Source organism: Notolepis coatsorum (genome assembly GCF_963971535.1).
Source record: "Notolepis coatsorum genome assembly, chromosome: 4".
In the NCBI taxonomy this organism is placed as follows: domain Eukaryota; kingdom Metazoa; phylum Chordata; class Actinopteri; order Aulopiformes; family Paralepididae; genus Notolepis; species Notolepis coatsorum.
The window spans coordinates 126,602,974-126,622,378 of NC_140168.1; the positions used below are offsets into that span (position 1 = coordinate 126,602,974).

Sequence of the window (19,405 nt, forward strand, 5' to 3'; positions counted from 1 at the left end):
TTACATTTGTCGTTGCTTCACCAAGCAGCCGGTCTAATAATGACATCCTGCTGTCAGCGTGAGCTGGCTGCTGATATATTTACGTGAAGCATGGAGCACTGGAGCAGGCAGAGCAGAGCAGCGGTGTCAGCAGCGCCCCCACCCAACAGCTGAATTGCCAATGGCTGAATTGGAGTACTGCACCCTGCCAAGCCATGCTTCACGTAAATTATATCAGCAGCCAGCTCGCGCTGACAGCAGGATGTCATTATTAGACCGGCTGCTTGGTGAAGCAACGACAAATGTAATGATTGTTTCGTTAATCGCATAGGCTATTTAATTTTAGCCTATTTTAATACAATTCAAATAATCTAATTGTGTTTAGAGGGAATTATTTTCACCGGACATTATGACCGGAGAGATTAAATATGTCGGACTTCAACAGATTTTGCCGGTCAAATACCGGTAATTACCGGCTAACGGAAACGCTGGTGTGTGTGTGTGTGTGTGTGTGTGTGTGTGTGTGTGAGAGACAGAAGTCAGAGGAATAACGACCTGTTATTCAATAGATTAAATTAGTTTAAGAATAAAAAAATAAATACATTTTAAGAGAATCTCAAATACATTATTTTATTTAAGTGTAGGCTATAGTTAATGTTTTATTTTTTACAGTTTTTGTATTTTTCTGAGATGGTAAATGGCTGCTTTTTTATATAGCGCTTTTATCCAAAGCGCTTTACAATTTGTTCCTTACATTTTACTAGGGATGCTCGATATTGGCTTTTTTACCGATACCGATATTCCGATATTGTCCAACTCCAATTTCCGATACCGATATCAACCGATACCGATATATGCAGGGTTTCCCCCCAAAAAAACGGAATAATTTCAGGTAACTAATAATTTCACTGGATGCATTCAAAAGGCTTTCTAAATGTAAGCATTATCTGTGCAAAATATGATAATTAAAAAAGTAAAAATGTACATTTTAAACCAACATGCATACTTTTGACAATAAATAAAATAAGAATTGGTTCTTACTTGCTTGCCTGGGTAAATAGAGGTTAAATAAATGTTTAAAAAAAAAAAAAAAAAAAAAAAAAAAAATATTTTCCGATATCACATTGCCAGACGACTGCTCTACCTCCCGAGCCACTGTCGCCCCTGACATGGGGGCTCAACAATAAATGACAATCAGAAATGTCAAGTTGCATGTTGTTATTCTAACCAGCTTAGTTCTGTTGCATTTCCAATTTATTTATTTAAATTATAAAGTGATCAGGTATCGACAAGGGAATCGATAAAGAATCGAATCGATAAGCAGAATCGATAAAATCCTATCAATTCCCATCCCTAGCGAGTAATTGATTTTTCCGGTTCGCACACACATATTATTAGGGGCAAATGAGAGTAATATGGTCGCACTGTAGAGCCCTGGTTAGTATGACGATCAGCGCAAGCCGCAGGCAATGCTGACTCCGGAAGTCGAACCAAAATCACTCCTAATCACTTATTTATGAATGGATGTGTTTTCCAGCTCATACCAATTTTTGGGGATATACTATTTCTGGATATTGCAACTAGGGTAGGGATGCACGATATTGATTTTTTGACACCGATAACTTTATGCTCCTCAGGCCGATAACCGATATTTATTGTATTATAATCTTTTTTCTTAATGTATATATTATTTTTTTTCAACATGAAACAAAACATATCACAATACAATAATAATACATAAAAAGACTTCCCAGGACAATAACTTAACACCAACTTAAATGTGACCTAACCAGACAACAGAAACAAAAGCCAAGACAACAGTATTGACTGATAAAGTGACCATATTTATTTTTCCAAATGAAAATTCACAATCCGTCAACAACTTATAATACATCCAACCTAAGACGCTCGAAGCTTTTTGTTCTTTTTTCAAAGCGGAGCCTTGAAAAAAAGGCTTTGAGTGGACACATCACCACCACAACAAGTCACCTGCAACAAGCTAGAAGCTAGAACCTAGAAGCTAGAAGCTGCTGTGAATCCAAAGCCAGCTATTGACGAGTCGTTTGCTAAATTAAAGAAGTTTGACAGAAATGACCCAAGGGCTCAAGCCGCTAGCTTTTAAGCAGTCCTTGGTGGTGCAAATTAACCTGGCTACTATGGAGCAATAAGTGACTGCGTTCAACCGAGGGTTGCATCACAGCCATGGAAGGGGCTAGCTTTGCTTAGCTCCTCGCGTCGTCGTAGGCTTCCAAGTTAACACAATAACACACCATCGTAGCGGTGGTGATGCCGCAGGTGACCCGTCAGGCTGGATGTATTACAAGTTGTTGCCCTTTTCCCTCCTTGTGGAACTTCTCCATTGCATTTATTACAAATAGCAAGCGATCTTTTTCCTCTGAAATTCCGAGTACCGACGCGGCCATCTTTGTTTATAACGTTCGCGCTGATTCAGAAACTTACGTGCCTACGTCACAGCCAAGAAAGGGAGCGCTCGATTTGTGTAAAACGCCCTGTTCTTAAACCACACGCTGTCAGTCGTACCACAGTACTGGCAAAACGGGATGAGCCTACAGTCAAAACAAACGCACTTCATTCCAATTCACCCACACAGCATTTTCTTTTACCAAAAAATATATTATATTATCGGAGCTATTAATAACGTTATCGGGTTTATCGGGATGACGTCATAATTGCTGATATCGGCCCGATAATTATCGGCCCGATAATTATCGTGCATCCCTAAACTAGGGGTGCACCGATATGAAAATTGGCCACCGATACCGATTGTTCAAGTAACACAATCGGCCGATACCGATATTTGTGTATTATTTGTATAGTATTTGTAATAAAAAAATAAAATAAAAAAATTGTAATATATATATATTTTTTATGAAACTACTGTATATTTGTATGTGTATGTTTGTATTTGTAGCAGCGTTTCCGTTAGCCGGTAATTACCGGTTTTTGACCGGCAAAATCTGTTGAAGTCCGACATATTTAATCTCTCCGGTCATAATGTCCGGTGAAAATAATTCCCTCTAAACACAATTAGATTATTTGAATTGTATTAAAATAGGCTAAAATTAAATAGCCTATGCGATGAACGAAACAAACAATCATTAAGCAGCCGGTCTAATAATGACATTGTCTTGTCAGCGCGAGCTGGCTGCTGATATATTTGCGAGAAGCATCCATCTGCCGGCCGGCAGGGTGCAGTACTCCAATTCAGCCATTGGCAATTCAGCTGTTGGGTGGGGGCGCTGCTGAGCGGTTTCCAGACCGGACCTAAAAACACTGCTGCTCCATGCTTCACGTAAATATATCAGCAGCCAGCTCGCGCTGACAACAGAATGTCATTATTAGACCGGCTGCTTGGTGAAGCAACGATGAAACAAATGATTTAATTTTAGCCTATTTTAATACAATTCAAATAATCAAATTGTGTTTAGAGGGAATTATTTTCACCGGACATTATGACCAGCACCAAGTCGTTGGGAGGTGGAGATATAAATCACGCAAACCCACGATAATGTTCAGTTCTTCGCTTGATATAATTAATATAAATGTCCAATATAACGGAATTCGTTAGCTCATAAAAATGTGATTATAACAGACTGCTGTTTATTAAGGTCGGGCAGACTGCCCACCGACACCTCAAGTCGGCAGCAGCACGAAGTCTCGAGGGACTTATTTTATTTGGAATATATTAATGACTGTATATACGCAAAAGTAGCCTAGTTTTAAGTTAAAATATTATAAATGCCTTGATGATGTCATTCTTTATATAGGCATATCAATTGTTTTTAAGCTCAATAAACTCTGACCGGAATTTATCCCATTTGTCCGGTAGATTGAAATCTACCGGACACTCAGACCTGCAAAAAAAAATTCTAACGGAAACCCTGATTTGTAGGCCTCTTTACTTACTTAAAAAAGGAAACATCAAGAAATATGTTTATGGTATTAATTCCACCATGCCATGTAGCACTATCCCTCTCCCAGTAGCCTGTATCAGTTCAAGTATCGTCTGGCGGCCTGCAGATGGATACCGTTCTCTCAACCAGAGCTCTCAGCCAATGCAATATAACCATTTTGATTGACAGTCGATTCGGCCAATTACGCCACACCGCTAGCACCCACCTCCTGCTGTCCTTACCACCAATCGGCAAGCGTTTATTCATTTTCTACTTTCGGGCATGCCGCCATTGTTCTGTTTGCGAGAGCACAACAAACTTAACGTAGCTACGTTAGCTGCCCGGCCCGCCGACCAGCGCTCCACAGCATGACCAAATGAGACATAATGATTTTACTGCAACAAATGTTATAATAAAACAAAGCCTTTCTATAGATTTGTCTGGTTGAAAACTTTATTAACAGATTGCAGAATGGGTAGTTGGGTACGGAATGAGCAACGGAATGGAACTGAGCTATGAACGGACTAACGGAGTAATGCCTTGTTTACTGCTATCTTCGGGTAAATAATATGCTTGTTATTGAACGTGTAACACTAACTATATAACGTTAATGCCACAAAACGAATGTTTGTGTCATTTTAACAGCAGATACTTTCTTAAATGCCATCTTCCCGAGAGAGGGTGTTGACGGGGAGTTGTGTTATTAATAGCATTGAACAGCTAACCGAAAGCTAGCGTTAACTATTGTTAAAGGTTTAGCCATAACGTTACCTTGGCTAAAGTTGGGGCTATTCATAATCCAGCAATAATGGCTGCAGACCTGCAAGCAAAGTACAGCAAGTTGGCAAAGGAGTATTCCAACGCAAATCACATTTTCACCAGTAACGTTAGTCTTGCATCTCCCGGTAGCTAATGCTAGCTAACCTAGCTCATGTTAGCGTCGTCACTGAGCGACCACCTCACGTACACAATTAATGACATGTTGCGGACAGCCATATCGGTGACAATGTTTAGCTTTTAGTGCCAAATGATAAGAGTCTGAAAAGAGAATGTTGAATATTTAGTAGTAACTTTGATGCAGTAGCTTGTGTGTGTGTGTGTGGGGGACTGGGGCGGGGCCGGCGTTGTGCAGGATGCAACTGAATTTATCGGCTACTGCCATCGGCACATTCGAGCTTATCGGCCGACAGGCCGATTGCAGTCAACAAGGCACTTATCAGCCGATACCGATACCCGACCGATACATCGGTGCACCCCTAATTGCAACTACTACAGAAAAACGTGAGCACGTTTTTCTACAACTCAAGTTCAGACCTATGTTACTCTATTTCATCAGCACTAAAGGTGATTTTTCTTTATTGTGTAGGAAACTTCAGAATGTTATCTTTCAAAAGAGACCAGGCTTATGCATGTGCTATAAGAATAAAGTATAAAGATACGCTTTTCAAAAAAAGTATGCAGTCCTCAAGCTCAAGTTTAAAAATTGCCACTTTTCTGGGCGCCAGTTAACACTTTCAGTGCCACCAGGTGGCGCCAGAGTTAGCGCTTGAATGCCACCATCCACTTTAATGTTAGCGTTAATATCGCCTAATCTATGTTTTAAATTATGGCTATGTGTCTAATCTGCCCGTCGCTTATCAAAGAATTCTTTTCCAGTCAGTGCTGTCAAGGCAGATTGGTTTTTTATCGCTTCATTTTCGTTTGAGAGCATTTTGAAAAGCACCTGTTTTGAGGTAAAAAAAACAGTCCATTCTGGGCCATTCTATGACAATCGTCTTTTACTGGAATATTCCAGAACGTTGATATTTGTCGGCCTATTTATGAATCGTTTTCAAATAAACGCTAGATGATCAATATTATACGTACACGTACGCCCATTCGAGCCGCGCACGGATAATCGCTGTGTTCATTTCCTCTTGGATTTTTACAGTGAAACCGATAGACATTTCACAAAACAGCTTATATCTTCATCAAAATGAGTCTGATTATCCTAACACTGATAACATAGATTCCTTACCTGCAAAAAAGGAGGTAGGGACCGCACTCGGAATATCGTTGTTTTTATTTTCAAGTTGTTATAGCGCACAAAACATTTTCAGCCATCCGGCCTTCATCAGTGTGCACACTGATGAAGGCCGGATGGCTGAAAACGTTTTGTGCGCTATAACAACTTGAAAATAAAAACAAAGATATTCCGAGTGCGGTCCCTACCTCCTTTTTTGCAACTTAATTAATGTTGGACTACGCACCTGTCTGAGCGCAGTGGTTACCCCCTTTTTCTACTATAGATTCCTTACCTGACATCAGATGGTATCCAACTGGTATATTCCAATTCCTGATCACCATTCGAAAAAATCGATAAGTGTATAGATCCAACGTGTGTACAGTAGAACACATGATTCCGCGGGGCTCAGAGGCTCCAGAATGAACTCCGATAACCCCGGCTGCATCAGTGGACTGGAAAATGTGGAGTACAGGATTTTTCCCCCCATCCATTTTCATTGAGTCCATTCCAAAATCCCTTATGTCATCTGGGAGACGATAGGGGGCGCTTTTTTCCACATCTGATCGCCGGCGGCTCTCGGGTAGACTAGGGTAGGCTTGCGTGATGCAATATGATTTCAGATCGCTTAAAAAAAAAAAAAAAAAAAATACGAGAAATCTCATGAGTGGCTTTCAACGAGATTAATAATTCCGAGAAAACTCGTGAGTGGCATAGAAAGTGTTATGTGGTTAAACAAACTAAACAAACCACATGAACGACAAACCACCAATCAGGAACCTCCAGATACCAGTGGTAGTCGAGCCTAGTACCCAATCACAGATCATCACGTACGGAAACTAGCTAATAGCTTCACCCAATCAGTATATAAACCAATGTTGTCTACTGATCAGGACCGCTCTTGTATTCCGCCTTGCTCCGTCGTGTGCTAAATACAAGCTCTGTCCAGATCCGTTATGCTTTGCCGTGTGCACTAATTTCTTCTAAACGTAACCAACGAAGTTCTCAGACTCCAACTCTGTTGACCAAAGCCAGCAGCAGCCAACAAACGAATAATCTAACAGAACCGCAGTGTTTTCCAGCTCATACATCTATGCTGGAACTTAAAAACAGGAATCTGGCAACCACTAAAGAGAAATGAGAGTACACACTACTTTTCAAGTTCAAGTTCAAACCTCTGTTACTCTATTTCATTAGCACTAAGTGATTTTTCTTTTTTTGCTTTAGTAACAGAATGTTATCTTTCAAAAGAGATTTTTTAAGCTTTGCAAAAAAAGTATGCAGTTCTCAAAAACAAAAATTGCCACTTTTTGGGGTAGCCTACTTGTTAACACTTTCAGCGCCATACGCTGTCCCCATCTCTGGTGCTAGAAGGCCAGCTTAAAATGGTCATTTCCGCAGTGTTTCACGATGTTTGCAGAGCTGTGTGTGTTCTGTATTATAGCTGTGGAGACAATGGTGTGGCTCCTTTGACAGACACTACTTGTAGTCCAACATGGAAAAAAGTACAGCTCTGACTTGTTTTAGCGTTTCTTCTTCTAGGACTTCTGGATATGAGCTATAATCTGGTGTTTGGTTGGACGGACCACACTTGTTGGTTTTGGTCTTTTCATAGGAAGGAAAATCATTTATATATAAATATATTTACACTGGTCCTTTAACACTTTGAATGCCATCCACAAGTTCTCGTGTTTACCCCCCGCGGGTTGAATGCCCACTCACGAGAATATTCGTTTTATTCGTTATTTTTATTAGCGATCTGAAATCATATTGCATCAAGCGAGTCTACCGTTGGAGATCCAGTCACCCCAGGCGCTCAGATGTGAAAAAAGCGCCCCCTATCGTCTCCCAGATGGTAAATCACCCTTTTGGATTGGACTCAATGAAAATTAATGGAAAAAAAAACCTGCACTCCACATTTTACTTCTCACTCATGTAACCGGGGTTCACTCTGGAGCCTCAGAGCCGCGGGGAATATGTGTTTTACTGTATACACGATGGATCAATCAAATGAGCGATTTTTTCGAATGGCGATCAGGAATTGGAATAATCCATTTGGATACCATCTGATCTCAGGTAAGGAATCTATGTTATCAGTATTAGGATAATCAGACCAGTTTTCACGAATATATAAGCTTTTATGTGATTATGGTGATAGGCCCTGTGATCTAATATCACTAAAGTTACAGTGTGGGTTCGAGTCCCTGTGATCTAGTATCACTAAAGTTACAGTGTGGGTTCGAGTCCCTGTGATCTAGTATCACTAAAGTTACAGTGTGGGTTCGAGTCCCTGTGATCTAGTATCACTAAAGTTAGTGTGGGTTCGAGTCCCTGTGATCTAGTATCACTAAAGTTACAGTGTGGGTTCGAGTCCCTGTGATCTAGTATCACTAAAGTTACAGTGTGGGTTCGAGTCCCTGTGATCTAGTATCACTAAAGTTACAGTGTGGGTTCGTGTCCCTGTGATCTAATATCACTAAAGTTACAGCAATGTGTACTGTGAAGTATGTTGGGAATTACAGGAGTATTACTGAATAGAGAGCCTATTAGGATGCTAGATCCTAATGTGAAACACTGTGATTTGCCATATCTTGCTATGCTCGCTCATGCCTGTATTTTTTATGTCCGTTCTATTTTATAATTTTTTGACTATTTTTAAACTGAATCATTTTAAACTATTTTTACTATTTGTGTTACTGAAAACTGTAAGCGGAGAGCCTATTGGGATGCTAGATCCTAATGTGAAACACTGTGATTCTACCTGTCTATCTTTTTATGCTCGCTTATGCCTGTATTTTTTACTGTTGTGAAGCACTTTGAACTGCAACCTCTGTATGAAAAGTGCTATACAAATAAAGTTATTATTATTATTATTATAGGCTGTTTGACTCTGCTCGCGGTCAGGAAATCACATATACTATCGATCATCTAGCGTTTATTTGAAAACGATTCATAAATAGGCCGAAAAATGACAACGTTCTAGAATATTGCAGTAAAAGGCGATTATCATAGAATGTGTTGTTTTTTCCGTGAAAACGAGTGATTTTCAAAATGCTAGAAAACGGAAATGAAGCAATACAAATCTGCCATGACAATGTTGACTGGAAAATGAGTCTTTGATAAGCGACGGGCAGATTAGACACATAGCCATAATTTAAAACATAGATTAGGCGATATTAACGTTAACAGTGGAGTGGATGTGGGCATTCAAGGGACTAATAAGAAATTACACTTGGGCAGTCAAAGTGTTAAGACGAGTAGGGCTGTCTTAAATACTTCGAAGCTTCGTTCGATGGGATTCGAATATGAAAATAAAAGCAGATTATATATATAATTATATATATATAATTTTATTTTTTTGCAAAATAAACTGCCTCTCTTTGTTAACCCTTTCCCGCCAATAACGTCGTACAACGGGTTTCAAGTTCATGCGAATTCTGCCAATAACGGCGTACGACGTGATTCTGATCATAATTTCGCCATGGTATTCATATTTCACTCTCGGAGCCTTGTCGGATGCTGTGTGAGCCAGCACAACTCTGCAACGCTTCAATACTGCCACCTGGTGGCTGATCGGCGAGTTGCAACCGGAATTGGATCTGTTGTGATCCCGGTGCGTCTCCCTATTCCGTCCGGCCACTCGTTTATCGTCGCAGGACTCAATACACACACCGTGGATATGGATCTTTGCCATAACTCAATAATCTACATGATTTGGGCGTGTATTAGTAATATACAAACCGGAAATGGATCGCCTCGATCCCCACCACATAACTGGGATCTGTTTGCTCCACTCTCATCGCCCAACGGTACGAGGAGACTGACATGAGTTTCAGCGTTTTTGTTTATCATTTTCTATACAAACTGCTCTGATCAACATATCACCCATACTACATGAAGCATCTAACGACTATCACGGAATTATAAACGACCCCCCCCCCCCCCCCTCCGTTCACCCACGCATGATCAGTCATAACGTTTAGGACCATGTACAGTTGAATTTTTTTATATAGCGTCGATCGGTATCAAACTGCATTTGATGATCTAATATATGCATTTGTGCCTATATCTCACGTTCTGGGAAATACTGCAGAAAACGATAAAAACATATTTATACTCTAGACGGTATTTTCGTATGAATGTGTGAATGAAAAAGTTAAACGTTCCTACATCCTGAACGATAGATAATCGATGTTGAATGGGCCATAGTAATGTCAATTTAGCAATACAATTTAAAAAGTTATAGCCCTGCAAAGAAGGTGAACATCTCCATAGACTTACAGTGCTGGCAGAGATCAAACAGCGATGGATATAAGTGTGGCAGAGAATGGGTTAATTACAACAAGCAATGCTGTTTGTTATTTAAGATGAGGTCGGACTCGGCACTGACAGATTTGTGTTCATTGTGCTGCTTTTATAAAGCCTCAAATGACGGCTTACACCATTTCATGAAAGCAAAGTGTTTCGTTTGTCTAAGATTTAAAAAGGTTTAAACTTTACAGCACTGACAAAGTTGAACGAAGTGATGTACAAGCCCCACAACATTAAAAAAAGTTTAAAAAATAAATAAAATAAAGATTTATAAAAAATTTTATAAATTTTTTTATTTCGAAGCTTCGAATTCCAAAAAAATAATCGAAGGTCAGCCCTAAAGACGAGAGTTTCAGATTCTGGATTCAAACAATGCTTTCTTCCAAGTAGCCTACACAGTAGCCTACACAATCCACTACCCTTAGAACTCCAGAAGTATAGGATTTTACAAAGTAATAATTGGAGATCTTACTTTAAGGGGGAACAGGATTGGGAACCAGGAGAACATTCCGGGTGAATGCGTTTCTGGCTTGATACCTGCAACACAAATTGATAAGAGACATTAGTATTCATCAGCCACTCCCCCTCCTCCTGTCCCCCCCACCCCTCTCCTATGCCCCCCCCCCCCCCCTCCTCTGTCCTCCAGGACGACACTTACTGAGCATGACGTCTTTGTAGAGAGTCGTCTCGAAGTAGCCGGCGAAGCCGTGGAGCACGGAGTTACAGCCCACTGAGAACCGGAGGCACTGGTAGCGGTTATTGTTCATATCTAGAGGAAGAAGAACATTATAGCGGTTATTGTTCATATCTAGAAGAAGAAGAACAATAGAGGTTATTGTTCATATCTAGAGGAAGAACATTAGAGGTTATTGTTCATATCTAGAGGAAGAACATTAGAGGTTATTGTTCATATCTAGAGGAAGAAGAACATTATAGCGGTTATTGTTCATATCTAGAGGAAGAAGAACATTATAGCGGTTATTGTTCATATCTAGAGGAAGAAGAACATTATAGCGGTTATTGTTCATATCTAGAGGAACATTATAGCAGTTATTGTTCATATCTAGAGGAAGAAGAACATACAATAAAGCATATTTATAATGTGACAGAGTGTTAGGAACAGTCCATATCTCAAGGCGTTCACTCTGAGATCAAGTCAGAATGATGATGATGCAGCAATGGCTGCTGGTCATTATACCGATAGAATCCACAATTCCAAAATATAATTCTGAGGAAATACTTGAAATAACTCACCTCAAAGGGTTAAACTTGTCTGCTCACTATAGGATTTCAGTGGATATAGATTTCAGTAGATGAAGCAGCTCTACCTGTGGTGTGTGGTGGTGTGGTGTGTGGAGGTGTGGTGTGTGGAGGTGGGGTGTGTGGAGTAGTGCACTGCAACCTTGCCCAGGCCCGACGGGGCCCGGCGGGTTCGGGCTGGGTAGGTTTTTTTTTTTAAAGGGGCTATGTATTGCTATTCCTGGCACTATTTGGGCAACTTTACACAATTCCTGTTAGTCTATTGAAGACTTTTTTTTTTTTTTTTTTTAATGCATTGTTTTATATTTCTAATAAAGTACTCAAAACCATAATTTTTCTGTCTCAAGAAATCAGGCTGTTATGGCCTGGCTCCGCCCATAAGCACTTTGAGTGACAATCAGTCCACAGTCTGCACTGGTAGAGGGAGAGAGCGAGAGCGCGAGAGAGAGAGAGAGAGGGAGAGAGGGAGGGAGAGAGAGAGGGAGGGAGGGAGGGAGGGAGGGAGGGAGGGAGGGAGGGAGGGAGAGGGAGAGAGAGAGAGAGAGAGAGAGAGAGAAAAAAAAAGACAGCCCCCCTCTCTCCCTCCCTTCCTCTCTCTTCCGTTCTCTCCCTCTCGGCTCATGAGAGTTCTTGGCAGCTTTTTTTTTTTTTTCTTTCTTTCTTTCAATCTCCCGTTTGCGGGTCTGTGGCGCGCGGCCGGCAGGTATCCCCCCCCCCCCCCCAAGTGCCCCCTCTCTCTCCATCTCTCTCTCCCTCTCTCTTCCTTTCTCTCCCTCTCGGTGATGAGTCCGCGCGCGGCAGAGAGAGAGAGAGAGAGAGAGAGAGAGAGAGAGAGAGAGAGAGAGAGAGAGAGAGAGGGAGGGGGTGGGAGAGAGAGAGAGAGAGAGAGAGAGAGAGAGAAAAAAAAAAGACAGCCCCCCTCTCTCCCTCCCTTCCTCTCTCTTCCTTTCTCTCCCTCTCGGCTCATGAGAGTTCGCGGCAGCTTGTGTTTTTTTTTCTTTCTTTCTTTCCACTCGCTGTCTAGTCTAGGTAGAATGGGGGCGGGCATTAGCTCCAACCACAGAGCCAATCGCATCACCCAGCGGCCGTATGACGCATATTGGCCGTTCAAAAAAAAATGACCTGATTTACTGCAGGACGAAAGGGGCTGGGCTGAATCTGAGCAATCCGCCAATATGGTATTTAGACACTAAAACACATTGATACGAACTCCTATTACTATAATACAATGCTAGAGACTGAAAAATGACATTTATAATACATAAAATAAATTATTCGGGCTCGGCCGGGCCCGGGCACCGCCGTTTTTTTTAATTTTTTTATTGTGTTTTTTTTTTTTTTCATATAACTAGTGTTATAGGATAACCTTCGTTTTCCTTAAGATTCGTTTTCTCTTTTGCGCCAGAGAAACATTTGGATGTAATTACCGCAGCGCGCAGGGAGAACTCAGGGGACAAGTTCAACTCGATTGGTTGTGTTGGAATATAGCCAGTTGGCGAACGTTTTAATTTGTTCTTGGGATGTATGTAGCCGGTTGGCGAAGTTTTGTTTCAACGCGTTGCTGACGTCGTGGTGAGTGATGTTTATTATTTGCTGGGTCGCTACCTGTTTTGTTGTGCTTTTCATTATGTTGCTCTGCTCGAAATCTGATTTCTGTTTGTTTGTATAGTGACTGAGTAGGCTATTGTGTGTCGTGTGTGTGTCAAAGAAGATTCTATAGCCTTCAATACGTTTTACGAGGCTGATGTGTGAGTCAGTCTATAAGCGAGCACTGGGAGAGGCGAACAGGCTATGTAAATGCTTCTTAGTTTTCAGCGTTATTTAGGCAGACCTATTGGACATTTTCGTTTGTTTATTTATTAAGTTAATATTAAGACTGTCAAATATATCGCGTTAACTCCCGATTCTATTAATGCCACTAATTTTTTTAACTCAAGATTAACTAAATTTTTTTTTTTTTTTACTAGACTTCACTCAGGTGTATTATTGATGCTCTCATTGATACTATGTTTGTTTCTGAAGTGTGTGTGTGTGTGTGTGTGTGTGTGTGTGTGTGTGTGTGTGTGTGTGTGAGATATAGAGCAGGGTTTCCGTTAGAAAAAATTGTTGCCGGTCTCCGTGACCTGCAAGATTTCAATCTACCGGACAAATGAGATTAATTCCGGTCATAGTTTATTGAGCTTTAAAACAATTGATAGGCAGGCTATATAAAGAATGTCATCCTCAAGGCATGTAGATTTATAATATTATTACTTAAATAAAACTAGGCTACTTTTGCGTATACAGTCATTAATATATTCCAAATAAAATAAGTCCCTCGATACTCCGTGCTGCTGCTGACTTGAAATAAAATAGACCGCGTATGTGGGCAGTCGGTCCGACACTAAACAGCAGTCTGTTATAATCACATTTTTATGAGCTAACGAATTCCGTTATATTGGACATTTGTATTAATTATATCAAGCGAAGAACTGAGAAATTTTGCAGAGAGAGACGGCAACATTATCGTGGGTTTGCGTGATGTATATCTCCACCTCCCAACGACTTGGTGCTGGTCATAATGTCCGGTGAAAACAACTCCCTCCAAGCACAACTTGACCACCCGAACCGTACCAAAACAGGCCAAAATTAAATAGCCCATGCGACGAACGATTCATTACATTCGTTTCATCGTTGCTCCACCAAGCAGCCGGTCCAACAATGAAAGCTGTTATCAGCGCGAGCCGGCCGCAGTTAGTTTGCAAGAAGCATCCAGCTGCAGACCCGCAGAGCAGCTTTCCAGGTCTGGGGACCGCACTGTGCCAGCAAAGCTGGTGGGTTCTGTGGGTCTGCAGCTGCATGCCTTCCGCAAATCCAGCAGCAAGCTCTCGCTGAGCGAAGCAACGACAACAAACGCAATGATTGTTTCGTTCATCGCATAGGCCACCCAACTCCAGCCCATCCAAATACAATTCAAATAATCAAACTGTGCCCAGAGGGAACTATTTTCACCGGACACTATGACCGGAGAGATTAAATATGTCGGACTTCAACAGATTTTGCCGGTCAAATACCGGTAATTACCGGCTAACGGAAACGCTGATATAGAGAGAGAGGGGGGTGAGAGAGATGAGGAAGGGGCAAAAGAGAAAAAGAGCTGGGAGAGTGTGTGTGTGAGGGAGAGAGGGGGGTGTGTGATTAATCAGCCCTTGTGTGTGAGAATGTAACAAGTTCCTAACGTTTTCTTTCCCCTATTATTTCATGCACACTTTATTCATTGTTTTAAATTATTATTTTCTTTTAAGTTATTTTGTGCATCACTCTGTTTTGAATTTGATGCAAATTTGCAATGCATGAGGGTCATCCTTTTGTGTTAAATGGCTGCACAAAGCAAGCATTTGTTGACTCGCATGTTGATAAGAGTATTAAAACTTGGAACTTGAAAAAGATCTGTTTAAGGTAAAAAAAAAATTAAAATTAAAATGAGATTAATTTGCGATTAATCGCGAGTTAACTATGGACAATCATGCGATTAATCGAGTTAAATATTTTAATCGTTTGACAGCACTAGTTAATATATAAAGTGTTTAGAATATTTAAAACAAAAAAATTATTTAATATTTTAATAATAATAATTTTTTTCTGGTTTTCACGCGGGCTAGGGCTTAAAATATTATTTACAGTCGGGCTTATTTTCGGGCAGGGCCTGAAGTTCACGGGCTCGGGCAGGGCTCGGGCTTTATTTCAAGGCCCTTGCAGACCACTAGTGTGGAGGTGTGGTGTATGGAGGTGTGCTGTGGTGTGTGGAGGTGTGTTGTGGTGTGTTGTGGTGTGTGGAGGTGTAGTGTGTGGAGGTGTTGTGTGTGGAGGTGTGGTGTGGGGAGGTGTGGTGTGTGGAGGTGTGGTGTGTGGAGGTGTGGTGTGTGGAGGTGTGCTGTGGTGTGTGGAGGTGTGGTGTGGTGTGTGGAGGTGTGGTGTGGTGTGGTGTGTGGAGGTGTGGTGTTGTGTGTGGAGGTGTGGTGTGTGGAGTAGTGCACTGCATCCCTGCCCGAGCCCGACGGGGCCCTACCCGACGGGTTCGGGCTGGGTAGGGCTTTGTTTTTAAATAAATAATTCTGGCTCGGTCGTGTCTGAGGAGTCAAGATGTATAAGTTAACAGATAAAATAGTAAAGGGAAAGGGAGAGCTTTTGAAAGTTCCCAATGCGTTGGAAACATTTGGATGTAATTACCGCAGACCACAGGGAGAACTCGAGGGGAGTAGAACAGTGATGAAGCCATCAGGTGGATGATGAACAAATGAACCGGACCAAAGTGGCATTGGTTGTTTGAAGTTGGAATATAGCCAGTTGGCAAATGTTTTAATTTGTTCTTGGATGTATGTAGCCGGTTGGCGAAGTTTTGTTAACGTTGTTCAATGCGTTGCTGACATCAACAGCGAAGTGGTGAGTCTGATTTATTATTATTTGCTGGTGTGGGGTCGCCGCTGCCCTGTTCTGTTGTGCTTTCATTATATAAATGTTGCTCTGCTCGAAATCTGATTTCTGTTTGTTTGTATAGTGACTGAGTAGGCTATTGTGTCGTGTGTGTGTGTGTCAAAGAAGATTCCATAGCCTTCAATACGTTTTACAAGGCTGCCGTGTGAGTCAGTCTAATAGAGCACTGGGAATAGACGGCATTCTGATAGAAAGAGCGAAACAGGGGAGCTCCAGTAGCTCACCGCATATCTCGGCGCTATTTCTGCGTCAGGGAAAACCGTGCTCGTCACGGATCTGGGGGACACGAGTTCGATTCCCGGACCCGCCGTCATTTCTCAGAATGTCTTCCCCTGCTCTACATCCCGTTTCAACCTGTTTCTGTCGGTCATGCTTGACCAGAAAAAGCGATAAACGCTAAAAAAGAAAGTTTAAAAAAAAAGAAAGAGCGAAACAGGCTATATAAATGCTTCTTAGTTTTCAGCGTGATATGCGTTATTTAGGTAGACCTATTGGACATTTTCGTTTTTGTTTATTTATTAATAATAATAATAACTATTTGTATAGCATTTTTCATACAGAGGTTGCAGTTCAAAGTGCTTCACAACAGTAAAAAATACAGGCATGAGCGAGCATAGCAAGGCATGGTAAATCAGTGTTTCACATTAGGATCTAGCATCCCAATAGGCTGTTTACAGTTTCATTCAGTAATACAAATAATAAAATAGTTTAAAATGATTAAGTTTAAATAGTCTAAAAATTATAAAATAGAACGGACATACAACAACAGTAAAAAATACAGGCCTAAGCGAGCATACAAATTAAAAATGAACCGGTAAATAGCAAGGTTACAGTAAAAAGTGTGATAAGATTGTTCAATCAGATGAAAATGGCCTAGTTAGGAGAATCAACCTTGGCTAGGCGGTGAACACCATGTACTGGAATGTTAAACAACTTTGAAAAGATTTAGGTCAAAAGTTAAGTTAATATATAAACAGTGTTTCGAATATCTAAAACAAAAACTTATATTTGGCTATATAATATAATGCTTGTTAGTTTTCAGCACGATATGCGCCTATCTGTTATTTAGGTAGACATATTGGACATTTTCATTTTTGTTTATTTATTAAGTTCATATAAAACCGTGTTTCGAATATTTAAAACAAATAAAAAATAAAAATGTAAGTAAATATAATTTTAATTTTTTTCGGGTTTTCATTCGGGCTAGGGCTTCACATGTTGCATTACAGTCTGGCTTATTGTCAGGCAGGGCCTGAACGTCATGGGCTCGGGCTGGGCACAGGCTTAATTTCAAGGTCCTTGCAGACCACTAGTGTGGAGGTGTGGTGTGTGGTGTGGTAGCTCTGGTGTGTGGCGGTGGAGCAGCTCTACCTGTCAGGGATTAAAGCAAAAAAAAATCTCCTGACTGAACTTTTTTTCAGGCCAAGTCATATTCTTATTTTAATCTCCACTATTTTTTTTAATAGCGTTAGCGTTTTAACACTTTGGTTGCCTTGGGTTAAATTAATGATATACCATAGGTTGCCGGCTCTATTTGTCTATGGAGAAGTACCCCTTCTTTGCATGGCTATAACTTTTTAAATTCTATTGCTACATTGCCATTATTAGGGCCCATTCAAAGTCCTATATGTATTGTTCATTGTGTAGCAACGTTAAACTTTTTCATTCACATATTCATAGTAAAGTATGGTCTAATGTATAAGTATGTTTTCATCTCTTTCTGCAGCTTTCTCCAGAACGTGATCTATAGCCCCAAATGCATTATATTGATGATGCAATACAGTTTTATGGCAATCAGCGCGATATAAAAAATTCCAACTAGACGTACTTCTAGAAGTTACTACACGTCATCTGATGTTGACCGGATGGGCTAGAGGGCGTTTATAATTCCGTGGGCAGCGTTATACCAATCATCTAATGTGGGTCAAATGTTGATTGTAGCTGAGGGGTACAATTCCCTGACTGTATTGTTAGATATGATATTTAATACCACTACCTCATGTACTTTAACTTCTGGCCACCCAGTACAAGATATAAGTATGATGAACACTTTCCCACCTGATGAAACGAACCAACACAAATGGACCAAATCGAATATTTAATACAGCAAAGGGTGTATACAACATTCACTTAATTACATTTATGATTTGAAATGTTGAGTATGCACTTTTATGGCAAATGAGTATTCGTAGGTAAATCAACATTGAATGTCCAATCTCTGGTTGCGCAGGGAGTAAGTATACAACCTGGAATATTTAGGAAACGATAGCGATGGTACTTAAATGATTATAGCTGGATACACTAAAGGGGGGGGGGGGGTCCCGCTGGTTGTAAGACAGTAGGAGGGGGGGGTTAGAGAAGCCGCTGGCGGTATCCCATCTGGCCGACGGTGTCTTGGGAGAATCCAAAGTCTTAGACACAGTGCCCACAGAACCTCGGGCCGCAGACGAATACAGCTGGACCCTCTGTGGAACGGTATCTGCCGGTCCACAACGGAGAGACGTGGTGCGACCTCACGTGTAGAGCGCCGCCTCACCTGTAGTCCTCTCCGGGGGGTAATTCCAACACTCGACAGTGTTGGCCTTTATCCATGGAATAACCAAAGCACACAAAGCATAATCCAAGAGCCGTGGAAGGCTCGCCGTCGTCGGGTAGAGTAATCCAATATACAGGTCCAGTCGCTCTTGACCCGGAGCTCCTCGGATGCAATCACCACTAGGGGTCTGACCAGCCTGGATAAGCGTCCAGATAACGTCAGGAACGATGGGGGTACTGATAACTGTAGAACTCGAACCGAACGATGCACCATACATAAATAGACTATTATTAGCTTAATAGAATACGTCCAACTCGACGGTATGGTGCCAAACTATGACCATTCAACTATTAATCTACACGATATCTCAATGCCTATTCTGGGCCAAGTAGGCCCTACTACACCGCACGTGCTTCGTGGGGAGGCTTTTGCGTCTGTCACTCTGTTGGAGGGTAAAGAACTGGACTAAAAGAAAGTTCTACTTTACGAGCGCCATATATATATGCGCTATGAACAAATAGTACCACACGTATTTCGCCCGGCATATTACTGCGCGGAACCGGGGGTTGCCTCGACATGTTAGGCGGCACGATTGAACTTGGACCTAGGGGTATGGCAACCTGGCGCCAGGTTCTCGTCCAATGGTAGAATGAAACTATTATGGGCTGTTTAGTAGAAACGGGGATATTCAATGCATATTGTACAAGGAATATACAGGGGATATCAAACGATATACAAATACAATTAAATATATATATAAATAAATATACATATTCGGTTTAATCTGATCCTTCACAACATTGATAATAGCAGTTAGTATCGAAGACGGTAACGTTACACGCTGAAACTCACCCCAGTCTCCGCGCGCCGTTGGGCGATCATCGTCGAGTTGAAATCTTATCATTATGGGATGTAAATTTACCCGGTCCA

The 19,405-nt window shown here is 41.2% G+C and overlaps 1 protein-coding gene across 1 annotated transcript in view; it reads right to left on the reverse strand.

The window, feature by feature from the left end:
• Positions 1 to 19,405, reverse strand: part of prmt5 (protein arginine methyltransferase 5) — a 108,302-nt gene that overhangs the window by 13,082 nt on the left and 75,815 nt on the right. Inside the window, exons 14-15 of the mRNA XM_084311687.1 lie at positions 10,865 to 10,975; positions 10,679 to 10,743 (exon numbers count right to left, since the gene is read on the reverse strand). Of these exons, the coding sequence (XP_084167813.1) occupies positions 10,679 to 10,743; positions 10,865 to 10,975 (176 nt within the window). The remainder of the gene's footprint in view (positions 1 to 10,678; positions 10,744 to 10,864; positions 10,976 to 19,405) is intronic.